This window comes from Telmatherina bonti, assembly GCF_933228915.1.
Source record: "Telmatherina bonti genome assembly, chromosome: 18".
In the NCBI taxonomy this organism is placed as follows: Eukaryota; Metazoa; Chordata; class Actinopteri; order Atheriniformes; family Telmatherinidae; genus Telmatherina; species Telmatherina bonti.
In genome coordinates this window covers 26695085-26710416 of record NC_136616.1, presented here as the reverse complement: position 1 = coordinate 26710416, position 15332 = coordinate 26695085, and the positions used below count along the sequence as shown (strand labels likewise).

Sequence of the window (15332 nt, the reverse complement as noted above, 5' to 3'; positions counted from 1 at the left end):
TGGATTACAGATTACTATGTACAGGAAGAAAAGCGTAAGAAAGAGATGAAAAAGAAGAAAAAAGGAGCAGAGGAGGAAAGAAAGAGTATTAGCCACATTTAAGACAATCTGCACTGCACACATTTACAGTGACAATTGGTTGCCATGGAGATTATGTTACCAGGTGATGCTATGTGACAGTCTTTGGGATCATTTAAAGCTATGGGGTCACCATCTTCATGCCCTGCCCTTTCAACTAAACCCCAATAACTTCAAACATGTGTGTGTAAATGATGAACTTAATGATGACATCACTTCAAATGATCATCTCCAGGACAATAAAAGTCCCCCCCCCCCACCGTCCTCATTTAATGTCCAAAAGTAGAGTTCGCACCAGGTCAGATATGGATGACATAATCCACCAACACCCCAGCTCTCTAATCCTCTGACATGGCGTGCCATTTGGCGATCTGCCGACGTGGATGGTCACAGATCTCCCTCCAGTGCTCACCAGGGGTTCCTGGCGCCGATGTTCCCAGAACCAAGCGACCGAGAACATTGTTGGGGCAGCGTGAGCTGCTGGTATCTGAGTCCATCAGCAGCAGCTCCACGCTGGTGTCCCTCAAACCCTCTTCGGAGGGCAGATCAAAGACAAAGAGCTCATTGAAGACCGGGTTGGGGGAGCACTTCTTCACGTGAGTCTTCTTCTTGCATATACGCTTCTTTCCATGATACATGTTCACCTTAACGTAAGGATCTAGAGAAGAATGACAAGAGCAGACGGGAAAGAAAATGAAGGAAAAGCGAGAAAAACTGCAGTAAACATCCTTCCTTGCAGCAGTCGCCGAGTGGCATTTTATTCCTGAGCCGGATCAATACAGCAATCAATACAGAGGAACTGATGGATGTTAGTGATGAGGACAGAAAAGGCTGGCTGTGTAAACACTTTGTGTGGATGTGCGTGCGCTTGTCACAAAAAACGCTCTCAATCACATCCTGATCTGATTACTTTGGTGCAGTAGCAGTGTCATTAAGTCCCTATCACATCATCTAAAGTAGCTGGAGCTGCGTGGCAGGACGAGCAGGACAACTTTGATCTGATTGGTCCATGTGCAGGGAAATGCCAGCACACATCATTTGTGTTTACAGCACGCCAGATGATCGCATCTTGATGGACTGAGTTAAAAATCTGCATACCTGTGGGTCCATTGTTTTCAGTCTTGGGCAGATGACGAGCTTTGAGAACAACCACAGTCAGAGTGTTGGTGGTAGACTGGTAACACAGCGAGAGCAGTAGCTCCCCTCGGCCTGAGGTTTTCTGTAGAGATTACGTTGGAAAAAGAAGAGCAAAAATGAGTTGAACAAAAAAAAGACAAACGATTGGAAAAGAGACAGAAAAGATAATGGATTTGCTCTTCAGCTTAAAGAAACAGCCTTAACTTCCATCTGAATACATTTACAGAAACAGCTGCTTATCAACTACTTAAGCCTTAAGCCATCAGAGAGTTTACATGCCTGTTACTTTGTTGGTCAGAAGCAAAGATATTTGGGGTCTCTTGGCTCAACATGAAGCCTCTTCAACTCAAATTACATAAAGTTTTTCAGATCATATCATGTTTCTTTTTTACTATATAAAATATATATATATATATATATATATATATATATATATATATATATATATATATATATATATATATATATATATATATATATATATATATATATATATACATATATATATATATATATACATATATACATATATATATATACATATATATATATATATATATATACATATATACATATATATATATACATATATATATATATATATATATATATATATATATATATATATATTACCAAGAAAGAAATCTATACATAAATAATTGTAAATAATAGTAATAATAATAATTTAATTCATTCATTCATCCACTTCTATTTCTTTACCTACTTGCTTACTTTATAAATTATTAATTATTATGTTACAGTTGGTCTTCCCTTGGTAATGGTCCCTTCACTTTTGTTTGAGATGTATGTTCAAGAGATTTTATTTAAAAACAATCTGGAAACCAGTCTTACTATTGTTTTATGTTCTTGAATTAACTAATCTTTAGTAGTGATGCACTGTATTATAATCATTATAGGCGCATGTTAGTAAATAACTCATGGTCCAGAGCACTATTTTATAGATATACCCTACTTTTCCTTGTCTTATAAACACCATCCACTCTGTAGACTAAATGCAGACTAATGTAGACTAAATGCTTAGAACCTGTATATGTGGTGGCTTCTTATTTACCAACCAGCTCAATACACGTCACTTTCCCTAATTCATTTCTCTATAGATTTCTCACATTGTTACCACTCCACATACAGACCTACATCTGTGTCCACACCCAAGGGAGCTGGTGCCTGGGATGCTGCCATCACAACTAATAGGATCTCCCACCCCTGCTCACGGTTGCCATGACAACGAGATCTAGCACAAAGACAACTTCTGGCCCTGACCTAATATTCATATATCACAAAACAGACATGGCTGTGTTTTCATATTACCCCTCATTGATTAAAATGGATTCCACATTGAAAACAGCAGGATGGCTACGATGCTTCCTATATGCTGTATGTTTTTCATGCACTGCTAAGCGCTCGAACACCTACCCACACAAAGCAGTGAGACTACATTCATGCCACGCAGACAAAGAGAGCCACCACCCCGTTAGCTGTTAGCTGCATCTGCTCATTCAAAGCGGCATAGAAACAGCAAAAAACAGGCTATAATACTGAACACTATTTACTCCATGTTGCACTGAGTCATGTCAAATCACGGTATCAATCCATCAAAATAAATGAGTGCATGTGCATGTAAAATGTTTCCTACTGAAGAAACAGTGCATAACACAATTCTTAGGTTAGTTTATACACTACCAGTGTAAAGTTAGGTAACTCTTCCTCATTAGATTAACTATCATGAGTAAATTTAGGTGACAAAAGACAGAAGAAACAAGAGGAGCTTAATGTGAAGCCAATAAACCTTTCATACTTCTAAAATGTACCCATTTCTCCAACTTCTCTGTTTCATTATTGTTTCTAAAGATTATGGATTACATTACTTCTATTCCTCCAGAGAGTGGGGAAACACATCCAATTTCACCTCAATTCAGCAGATATCTGCTGAGTATAACATCAACCCACAAATCTGTAATTACACTGATATGCTTTCACATTCCCCCTGCAAGCTGAGAAATGCTCACGTATGATCAAACCATTTAATTCCTCTTTGTGGAGGAGACCACAGATAAAACCTTAGACTGGCTGTAAGAAAAAATCCACATCGGTCGAATGCATTTGGAAGAAATACTGACAATTGGTACAAATTAGTATTTATCGAACAGTTGTCTTGGTGCTAATAAATCTCTTCAGCTGCTGTCATTATCACAATGAACAAGATTCCTCTAAAAGGAGTGAGAATCATATACTGGAAATTAGCTGGAAAATATGGTTCCAGGAAGAGCTAATCTGGAGCATAAATCCATTGATCATCTGCCCACAGATCCATAATGGGGTGGTGTGGATATCATGCCTACTCGATAGATTTCTGAGAATTAGATATATTAATCTATCTCGAAATGGGCGTCTCTGTATTGAATATTTAATACTCTGAAGTTTGGATATAAAAATGTTTTTTCAAACGAAATTTGAGGGGAAAAGTGTTACATGATATCTGTTCTAGCAGCAAATGACAGTATTTGGGTTTATCATCAATTAATAGAAAAATTAGAATGTGGGCGATTAAGAAAAAAATTATATTATATTATCATATTGAATATAATCTATTGAATATATATATATATATATATATATATATATATATATATATATATATATATATATTTACATATATATATATATATATATGTTTGCTTGTCTGACTGTGATGATTAGATTCAGATGTTAATTTAAGCTGAGAAGCAAAAACATGTGGAGTTTAAACATTTGCTGCGGGGCTTACCTTGACGTTCTTCTTAATAATCTCTCGGCTCATTAGGACACGTCCCTCAGACAAGTCAATCCCAGACAAAGGTACAAGGGTCTCTCCGATGACCTCATCACGAGAGAATCGATCGAAGCTCAGCACCATGAAGTGAAGGGCCAACTCAGACACTCGGGCCAAAGGGATCCCGTAGAAGCTGAAGGTCTCATCGAAGGCAGGGTCTAAAGTCTTCCGCAGGACTCTGGTCTTCACTCGGTGCTTTTTCTCCGGCAGCAGCGTCAGCTTGATGTAAGGGTCAGAGGTGAGTGACTGCTCATCAGTTGGGGTGAGACCATGGGCTTCCTGGATTAAAATAAGTCACATAATTTCAGTGAATATAAAAGATTTTACTCTGTTTGTCATCAGCTAATTGTAACACATTTCAAGACCATTGAAAACCTTTACGGTACCTTAATATGGACGATGAAGGCCTTCCTCTCTGGCTGGTATTCAAGGGAGAAATGGAGGGTCCCGAGGCCACCCTCTTTTTCCTCTCCCTGTGGCTGGTCGACAGCTGGGGTGGGTGCCTGGCTGGAGAGGGAGCTGGATGGAGAAGGAAGGTCGCGGCGGTCCATCACACCAGGCTGGGTGAACCCAGCATGGGGAGAAGGAAGCTCCAGGTCTGGGGAACTCCGCACCTTCTGGTGGTGGTGATGGAAAGGTTTGGTGGTAAAGTTGCCATTCAGGTCACGCTTCTCAAGATCCAGATGCAGAGCCGTTCTGGAACCATTCGGAGTGGTTGCCAGCTTAGTGGTACCAGACGGACTCATCGGTGCAGTGTGGCAGTTCCCATTGACATCAGTTTTACTGGTGTCGTTGGTTGTTGGGGTGGCTGGTGCTGCGAACTTCTTCTTGCCGCTGAGGCTCTCTGGGTAGATGTCGACCCCTTTCAGCATGTGCACAAACTTATAAGGGGGCGTCTTCTGGGACTTAGTGTTTTTGCGTTGGCAACAGATCCAGGCAAACGCTGACGCAGTGAAGACGAGGCCGAAAACACTCACCACAGCAACACCTACTGGCACTGCCACTGTAGAGAGGGACAGAAAGAGAGAAGAGAAAGCAAGGGAGGGATGAAATCGGTTAATCAAAGAAAAAATTGCAACTGTCTTTCTAACTAGCATGTGGAACAAGCCTCCGTATAACAAGCAGAAATAATAACATTAACAGATTGTGCTTTGATGCAACTGAAACCACATTGTGCTCTGACTGATGCAGGCTGCAGGCTTGACTCAGAGGAAGATGAAAATAACACAATCTGTTCAACGCAATTAATGTGCTCATATTCCAAACATGGAAAGGGAATGTGCACAGGAAACAGCTGGCATCACTAAAGCACTTCTGGGACAACTACACACTCATAGTATTAAGAACTTGTTATACTGGTTATCACTAACTCAGACAATATAATCATTAAGACAACAATGTAGAAGTGGTGTCAGTTGTATGTTATCTAAAATCTTTTCAAAATAAGATGAAAACTTCCTGAACATTCATGAGAGTCCACAAAGACAAGAGCTTATTTAACCTGACATAAAAAAATTGTAATTATTCCCCGCTTTATGTGTGCGCATGGTGGTTAATTCTAACATCAACAAGATTGGTTAAATGGCTCTGAGATGTGTGTTTAGCCCTTTCATATTATGCTGTTATGTTCATTTATATTCCTCCCACTGAGCAGCAGGGAAGATTATCCTCAGATACATCAAAGCAAATGGACACCACTTTTCATTTGCAATGCATGAATTATAACTGTGGTGGATCTGAATCCACACTGTCCTGGGGTGTCACTACCCAGACTTTACAGGTGATATTTTCTGTTCTTTGTTTTGCAGCACTGAACCGTGACTCACCAGCCATCATGCCACCTTCTCGTGCGTTCAGATTTAATGGGCTGATTTCAAAAGAGGAAATGCAGACCATTTCCTGCGGTTAAGAGGGTGACCCAATGGAAAAGCACTCAGATTAACCCATACAAAGAGAGACCGAATGGAGGTGCAGGGGTGGTGGCTGATCACTTGTCTTTTTCATCTGGTCAAAGCTGATGTGTTAGATCTTTTATTCACACTTTGCTCAAATAATAGCCTTCATGTCATCATTACTAGAATGTAGCTGTACCACATCAACACATATAAAACTACAACAACACGCAATATTTTCCTTCCTATTACAGTACAAATGGCTCTTATTTTTCCAGACGATTTGATTCCTACATGTAATTACATCTTTGGGCTAATTCTATTATAGATGTACAATCTGAAGGTCTTAGTTCTCTATTCTGTTATGTGCTGAGAGCAATGTGAAGAACATTTAGGTCATATTTAGAAATCACAGCTTGTATATAATGTTTTCTCCCATTGTGCTCATCAATATTTCAGCCTCGTGTCCTGGGTGGAATTGTTTTCAAGGCTGCAAAAGACAGATGGATGAAGCAGTGGGAGGGATGTAAGAAATCCACTGAACACACAAACAAGCTGAAGCGATCCTGGTTTTATTTGTATTAAAGTAACACCTTACTATTTTTGTTGGTTAATGACAGAATTATTAAATTAGTTTAATAGCAGACAACTAATGGTGCGAGAAATGGAGCTTTAAATCCTCCTGACTTGTTTCCCAGTAATTGTCGCCCTTTGGATCGATGCAAAATGGAGTCTGTCTAAAAACATTTTGTGCAGGAAAAAAACTTCAGTAAACAGGTGATCCGTTTCATTCGGTGATTTCACATTAAATAAACTGTGAAAGCACATTTAAGGAATGAAATTATAACAACATAGTGGGTCACTGTATAAACAGGGCTTCATTCATTTGGCGTTAAGCAGCTTAAAAATCAGGGGGAAAAAACACCTGCTTGCATCCTTTTCCTCTTTATTAATCCCATGAACTAACAGGCTGGATGGTGGATGTGTCGGTGGGGACTCACCAGGCTGAGCTCCGTCCTCCAGCATTGGAGCCATGTTCGCTGTCCAAGGTGCTGAAAGGGTCTTAGACCGGGTTCTGCTCTTCACGGCGGGGGTCGATCTCCTGTCGGTGAGGTGCTGGGTATCTCCGCAAACAATCTCGGTTTGGTGGTGTTTAATAATACAAAAGAGTTTTGTAGGGTTTTAATAATTGAATAAAAACAAAAAGCCTTGTTTTCCCACTGAGGAGGATGGAGACGCGCTCTGTTCCCGCCCTGCTGCTGTTACTCTGCGATGCGTGAGTGTGTCTCAGGAGCGGCAACACCCCTCTCTCTCTGCTTCTCTCTGCTTGTGTTCTGGGTCTCTCTACCACCTCCTGGTCACCCCCCTCTATCTCCTCCTCCTCCTCCTCTTTCCGACAGGCGCTGAGCTCATCGGCGCTGACGCAGTGGTGACGGAGGCTGGCCGTGAAATCAGGACCCCGGTGAAACAGCACAACGGGCCCTGCCAGTTTTCCTGATGGATCTTTTTAAATGGAATGAACAATGCTTGTCTGTCTGTGTGTGTGTGTGTGTGTGTGTGTGTGTGTGTGTGTGGGTTTGTGTGTGTGACTAGGCTTTTCTGAGTAATTGGGTTTGTACAAGTCCGTTTGGCAAGACATGATGAATGTTTGCGTTGCTCCGAGACCCCAGAATTATTACAGCACTCTGTAGTTTGTGTGCAGCCATTTTCTGTAATATAATTAGATTTAAAATGAGAACAGAGTGTAGTAAAGTTTGTATTATCCCACAGTATTCTTTATTGTATATAAAATAAGGAAAAAAATATCGGGAAAACATCCTCATATGTCGCATATTGTAGGGGGGCTCCCAAAGAAACAAGAATGCAAGACCAAACAAGGCACAACACTTGTCATAGCAGTGTCATAGTTTTTTTTTTTCTTTTCTTTTGCTGTCTTACAAAATACTTTGTTGGTAATTAGCTGTATGCGAAGCTGTAACTGTACAGCCATCCTCTGCAATCAAATTTATGTGTACCCAAATGCCTAGATAGACTAACTTACATTTGGTTTTCCTGTACACTTAACTTCATAAATACATAATACAAACTGCTGAAATAAAAAGATACACATGCCGTCTGATTCTTAACAGGTTTAAAATCTTATATGGTGAAATGCTGACCCCTGGCGTTGATAGTAAGAATGCAAAAGGATAACCAAACAAACACAAACACATACACTTATAATTGGATAAATGAAAACATCAATGAACAATTCTTTATCTCTTTTTTAATCTCACAACGGAAGTAAAAAACCTAAGAAAACATACAGGCATATATGCTGAAAGTGGAGGCATGGCCAATTAGAAAACAATAACTGTCTAGACCTGATCGATCATGGAAATTCCCCATCAGCCAGCTGGAGAGAAGGCCTCCACCTCGAACAGAGCTACAGTGAAACTGTACTTAGTACTTAACGTCGTGCATTTTATCTTAGCATTTAAATAAAGACAGATGACAATGTAACATGTCATGTGTTATTGTTAATCTAGTGTTTACATTACTGTACGACCTCGCAATAATCAAACTATGTCATTATGCTCTCTAATATCTGCAGTGCATTATTAAAAATAGAATTCGTTTCCTCTTGGTTCTGTTTTCTTATTGGTTTTTCCTACAAGGCCTACTCTATTGATGAGACCCACTTGCCCTGAACTTTAGCGCTATTTGTTTTTAATGCTGTTAAATGCTTTAACCTCATTCATTTGTGTTGCAACTGCCTCTGCATCTGTTTCTGTTTCCTAATTTCTCTGAGAGCATGTGGGAATACACCAGAGAAGTCTCCGACTACCCTTATAAGTACTTCTTGTGTCTATTTTGATTGTGTTTTCTGTTGCAACACACCCGAGTTCACTGCATTACTGAAAACAGGACTTATAACTGCATGTGCGAATTGAAAGTAACAAAGCAAGTCCACGCCTCTCAGGTTTTACAGTAGTGTGTGTTGTTGTACCTTTCCATCAGTCACCACTTGTAAAGCTGTTCTTCTTTCAGTCACTCTCCAGGTAAGATCTGTGATACTACACAACACAGAAAGGTTTATTCTCAATATTTTTGAATATCTGTGTTACAAGTAAGTTTCTTTTGAGTGCTAAAATTTTTAAAATGACAAAAACAGTTTCATTTCTATCTGGAAAAGGAAGAATGGCCGGCATCAGATCGACCAAAGGCCCGTTCCTCATTCTCTCCCTACTTTTTGTGGTTTATGTCTTCAATATTCTTTCAAGTTCTTTCAATATTCAGGACCGTATGGTAAGTATGATCTTTTCTTTTCTTTTTTTTTTTTTTTTTTTTTTTTACATTTTCAATTTAAAAACTATCACATGTATTTGTATTAGTAATATTTTTAATGAACAGTTTTGTATTGAAATTACATGAAGAAATGGCCCATAATATTACTACCTTTCTGTGATATTTCAGGAAACGTTAATGGGAAACTTTCAAAGAGCAATAAAAGAAGTAGCCAGAGAGATGGTGGGTCTGTGTGTTTGCTGAGAAAGCTTGCATGTTATTTTAAGATATGTCTTTTAAAGGTAGAGTATGTAAGATTTTCAATATTTAAAAAAAAATTAACTAATAAAAAAACTATAATCATAATTAGATTAGAACATGTAGGTTCCAGTCTGTCCATATTTGATGTGTTATCAAATTACAAGTTTAATTAATGACAAATGACAAAAAGCGCTTTTTTTTTCTTTTCTTTTTTAACTGTTTTTTACATTTAAGAAGGGTCTTTGTCATTAATTAAACTTGTAATTTAATAACACATCAAATATGGACAGACTGGAACCTACATGTATTTTTAAAAAAAAACTATCTAATTATGATTGTAGTTATTTTTTTTTTTTTTTTTAATATTGAAAATCATACTCCATCTTGTCCAAAAAACTGTTTACAAACTGATGCAAATGACAAAAACTAAGATGTTGGGCACATTATTAAATGACGTATTTTTTAAAGATATGGATTTTTTTCTCCATCAGGAAGAAGAAAAGGATCAAAATGAAATGACTTTGAAACTCCTGGATGCCGCAAGATCCCTGACTGATGAGAATACACTGGTAAAGATGTTTTTCTTTCATCGTTTGGGATATAAAACAAACCTTGTTTACAGGCTTATGTGACCTTTTTTTCTTTGTTTGTGTTTCGTCTGTTAAATTTCAGGAAATATTTGAGGAAACCCTTCAAGAAGCAGTCGATCAAGCAAACAGACTTCAGGTAGGATTCAATAGTCTTGAAAATATTCACTTAAAACTCTCAAAAAAAAGGCATCAAATGTATTTTTTTCCCCTCTTTTAGCGAGGATACAGAGAGAGAATTGAAGATGCATCAAACCAATTCGATAAACAGCTGAAGAACATTTATCCTGCTCTGCAACTTCTGAAGATGCAAACACCTGATTCACCAGTAACCCAAGACCTCCTAAATGCTGTGGAGCGCACCGTGAAGAAAGTCAAGATGTATTTGGACATGAAGAAACAGAGTTTAACAGGAAACAGAGAGTACACTGAGAAAATGCTGAAGGAAATTGCTAATGTTTTCCACCAAGATGTTCATATTGAGCTGTAAAAGCTTCCATGTCTCTGCAGATCATAACATTCTTGCATGTTCCTCCCTGTTTTTAGATCCCAGTTTAAGATCGTTCTAATATGTTTTAACCAAACACATTACTGTGAACTGAAATGCTTATTCTTTAGAAGAGCCATTTGGAATTTGGTAAAACTTACAACATTACTCTATGAACTCATATTTTTACATTAATCATTAGTTTATTAAAACCTCAGAAATTTTTTTATTCTTGTGTATCAGTTGTTTAATTAAATCTGATTATATTTGACCTAATTATTAAAACCCAAACAACAATGAAGAACTGATATTTGGTCTCATATCACCTTCCTCTGTGAGTTCTGTATTATAATGCTTCTATAGCTAATAGGGTGCTCTGCGAGCTTTCACTTAAATCTGTCTCATCCAGTCTTTCTCTTTATTCTGCTTTTGTGTAAACATTCAATAAATCTGTTGGATTATGGAGCTTCAATGATTCTTTAATCAACTTTGACTGTTTTTTTTTTCATTATTAAAGAAAAATGCAAAAAGTACAAATTCTAAAGTTTGTTGCATCAGCTTCATTTCTATAGTAAAATACAAGTAGACAGAAATAAATATGAATCTTTGTGTATTTCTGCTTGTCATCCAGATGTGTAAAAAAAACGTTTCCTTGAAATATGTTTAAAAAAAATTAAGAGAACACTTAAAACATCTTAGATTTTAGTGAATAAAATGCTTAGCTGGAAATCTTCATAACTTAATATAATGTGTTGAGAATAAAATGATGTAAGAATGATAAATGGAAATCAAAACCAAACCTGAGCACCTTCCTGCTTCATGTTACCTCTGGTGGTGCAACAAAATGCTCACTAAAGTCAGCCAGAGAGTATGAAGGCCAACACATGCAGGACCTCGTCCTTTACAGGCTTGTTCATTGCCTCTTATACTCCGTTTCTACAACAGCAGGTGAAAACGATTCACAATCCGTGTAACTTCTTTAGAGGAAAGTCTGATGTCCTGATTTTCATAGTAATAATTATGTCTTCCTTATAAGTTTTGAGCAGTGTACAAATCAAATTTTGTTTGTACATTGTGTGCTTACATTACTATATCTTATAACCAAGGTTTAAGATATATCCATAGGTCCAATTTAATTTACAATCAGTTGTTATGTAGAAGTATAAAGCAATAAAACAACATTACTGACTTTTTTGTTTCCCCAACTGTTTGTGTTGACAATAAACAATCTTGGTGAGTTACAGTAAAGTGGAAATGCCAAAAAGGATTTCTAAGAAAGTAAAACTAAAAGACCAAAGATTTTAAAATGAGTATGAACACACACACGTACAGACATGCTACACCATGGGGGAGGTGACACTGAGAGAATATAAAGAATTTTGTGGTGTGTTACTTTCATTTCTCTCACTCCTAACCTACAGAGCAGTTCTTTGAGGTATGATCAGAAAGCAATTTGGCAAACCTCCATTTTTAAAAGAGGAAGGACTTTAACCTCCTATGTAACTTTATGTTAGGTGTTAATGCTGGATTATTTCATTTACAGGCTTGTTTGGAGCACTGATGGCTGCAAAAAACTGGTCCGAGAAAAGAAGAGGGACAGGCGTCAGGACCAAAGGTCTAATCCTCATTACTCTGTTGTCTCTGGTCCGCTCGGCCAGCTCATTGATAGACCAGGATCGGATGGTAAGTTGTTTTTTATCTTACATTGGAATATATCCACTTTTACATGCCGAATCTCATTCTGATGGCTTTCGAGTTTTCTTGTATTTCCTTCATGCACTCTGTTGTTGTGTATCAAGTTACACCACATACAACGAGGACGTCCGCTCAGTCCAATGTTTATGTCCATTCTGGGTTTGCAGGAGGAGCTGAAAGGAAACATCTGGAAGCTACAGAAAGAAGCAGCTAGAAAAAGGGTGAGAACCATTTTTACCATTTTTACAGAGAACGCTGTACACAGTCAATTTGATTTACTTTGTTTTTCTTTTTTCAGACTGATAACACGTTAAACGACGTTTTCCTCTCTGACATCGTGGAGGAAATTGATGACATTTTTGACCTTTTGTTTAAACAATTTAAGGTCAGGATTTCAGATTTTCCCATTATGCAGGAACTCCTGGAGGAGCTTCGTGTCTACATGAAGGAAGTGAAGGTTTACATGCATAAAAATTTGGCCAATGAAAATGCAAAACTCAGGAACCATGAAGAGCAACTGAGACAATTAGAGAGTCTGATAACAAACCTCGCAGACTAAAACACCTAACTGTAATGTAGATACTCTGTTGCTGGTGAAAATTTTGATCTGTCCTCTAAGTTTTTTTTTGTTTTGTTTTGTTTTAAAAAAGCTTAACTTTTCACTTTGTAATGTTGTACAACTGTACAATTTATGATGTACCATATTGTACAATACAAATTGTTGATCACAATAAAAACCTATAACTCATTTGGTGACCGTTTGTTTGCTGATGAGAGCTGTTGCACAGTGTTTATGAAGATGTAAATCACAGAAATATTGATGTAATTTGACAAATTCACTCAACAGTTTGAGAGCTGCTCAGGTAGCAGAATTTAATGGAAAAGAACTCACAGTTTCCATTTTACATAGCATATATAATGCGAGAGCCAAAGATGAAGGATGAGAGAGCTGTGGTCTGATCTAGAAGCCGGGATGAAACTCTATGTTAATCCTGAGTTGAGGAGACACTGGGATTTTTGTTCCAGAAAGCATCTTCCTCTGAGTTTGTCACTATGGTAACTGACTGAGTTTCCACTAAATGTGTTTTTCCCCATTGGGATTGACCCGACGGAAAACAAAGACTTTCTTTTATCCAGCAACATTTGAACCCACATGTTACAGCTTTAATGAAGTTAAATATTCCCTCTGTGGACTCGTAGGTTCCATTTTCCACATTGTCTCAGTCAGCAGTTTTTCTTCCCTGATGTTTCTGTCTCCTTAGCATCAGCAGCAATAAATACCTCTTCATTGTACTCTACTCTACAGTTATTGGCAGACATGACTTACATATGAGAAGTGATCGATTAGTCACGGCAGTGAACCTAACATGGATGTCTTTGCATTTTCCATATGTTTAAAGAATAACCTCTCGCTCCAGTCAGTTCAAATAACTAGCTTTTTGTCAGCGGTTGCCATGGTGAATCTAGGTGTCAGTATGGTGATGGCTTTTCTTGTGGCTCCCAAGTCTGTGGAAAGACACTCAAGAGTTGATTGAACTTGCTCATGACTCAGAGTTGCTGAGTTCAGAGTAAATGAACTGAGTTTCTTTTTAATCCATGAGTTAGATGAATCTTCTTTTCTGGAACAGACTCCTACAGTTCATGAGTGTCGAGGAACTGCAGTGTACTCATCAGGTGGTATTAAAGGAAAATTTATTTAGTAGGTAATTACTGAGAAAAGATTTTTTTTATTTTGTCTACTGGGTGGACTATAAGCATGTTGTTAAAGTCGTCTAGAGGAAGAAGCTGAGACGTATTTCCTTTATTTGAAGCAAATAAAAGCAACAACAGAACAGTCTCTAAAACCAGAAACGGCCATGAGTAGTTTGTAGTCTAAAGGTTCTTCCTCATAAATTATTAATCAAATATTAAGTATATTTGTTTTGTTTCTATGTTTATTTTTGTTGCTGCATCATGTTGTGCAAGTGCTGCATTATATTCTGTATTATTTTCTGTTTGCAAAGCATAAGGCTTGTTTAATGTTAACAGAGATCACCTGTCAGATTACCTTAACAGACAATAATCCTGGTATTTTTTCATGTAACTGGGAGCTGGTATGAAGATGTAATCTTAAACAGTCATTTGAATAATAAACAAATTAGTGAATAAATTACTGACTAAAGATGAGCAGCACTGTATGTCATGTCTCTTTAATTTGCAGCTGAACTATAAATCCAACTAAAACGTATCTTAAGTGTCTTAAATCTAATCAAGGTCATGAATGAATTAATGTGCTTTCACCAGAAACAGTCTCATCCTTTTTCGTAACGATTTGATTCATCCACATTTGTCAGAATATGATTAATGCTGTTTTGCTGTTGATCTGAAGAGTTTTAATCCTGCAGTACAGCTAGCAACCATGTTCATACTTGAGATATGCAGTGAGGCTTTTTGCAGAAATGCATATTGCATCACTGTATTCCCAAATGCTTACACTGGAATGCTTGTTGAGACATCAGGTGTGTCACCTGTAATCTGTTCTTTGTTTCTGGTAATCGTACCTAAAATCATAACTGAAAGCTAGATCATAACATCTCAGCTTCTCAAGTGAAAAATGTCTGCTGTTTATTTACAGAATTTACTTGGTGGGATGTCGGTGACTCAGGTGCCGCTTGTCTTTGTGATTTGAGTCGTGCTCCCCTACGCTGCTGCAGCCCTGAGGGGGACACCATTGTTCCGCTCCCACGCCCAGGTGAATGCAGAGGGTTGCGTCAGAAATGGCATCTGGTGTAAAACATGCACCAATTCCAGTATGTGATGAGCCGATGTGGCAACCCCTTCAGAGAGACAGGCTGATCTGGAACAAAATTTACACAGTTGACTTGGTTTGATTGTTCATTGTCTTTTGTTTTGTCTCAAACGGTGCAGTGGCAGAAAGTTTTTCTTCAGAGGCAGAAGTGATTAGTATTAAAAGCTGTCCTTTACTTTTACTCTATGGTTGTAGAGAACAGCAACAAGTAAGAAGTATCCACATCAAGAGAGGCTAAAATTACGATCTAAGTTAAAATGAAGTCATTTAATTAATTCCACGATGATGTGAAGTTTGTGTTTATAAAATT

The 15332-nt window shown here is 37.9% G+C and overlaps 1 protein-coding gene across 1 annotated transcript; it reads right to left on the bottom strand.

The window, feature by feature from the left end:
• Positions 1–416: 416 nt before the first annotated feature.
• Positions 417–6972, bottom strand: syt4 (synaptotagmin IV; the record flags this gene model as incomplete). Its single annotated transcript, XM_079257674.1, has 5 exons — positions 417–736; positions 1177–1297; positions 4001–4324; positions 4432–5048; positions 6939–6972. 5 exons carry the CDS (start codon positions 6970–6972, stop codon positions 417–419), a joined length of 1416 nt encoding a protein of 471 aa, XP_079113800.1.
• Positions 6973–15332: the final 8360 nt, after the last annotated feature.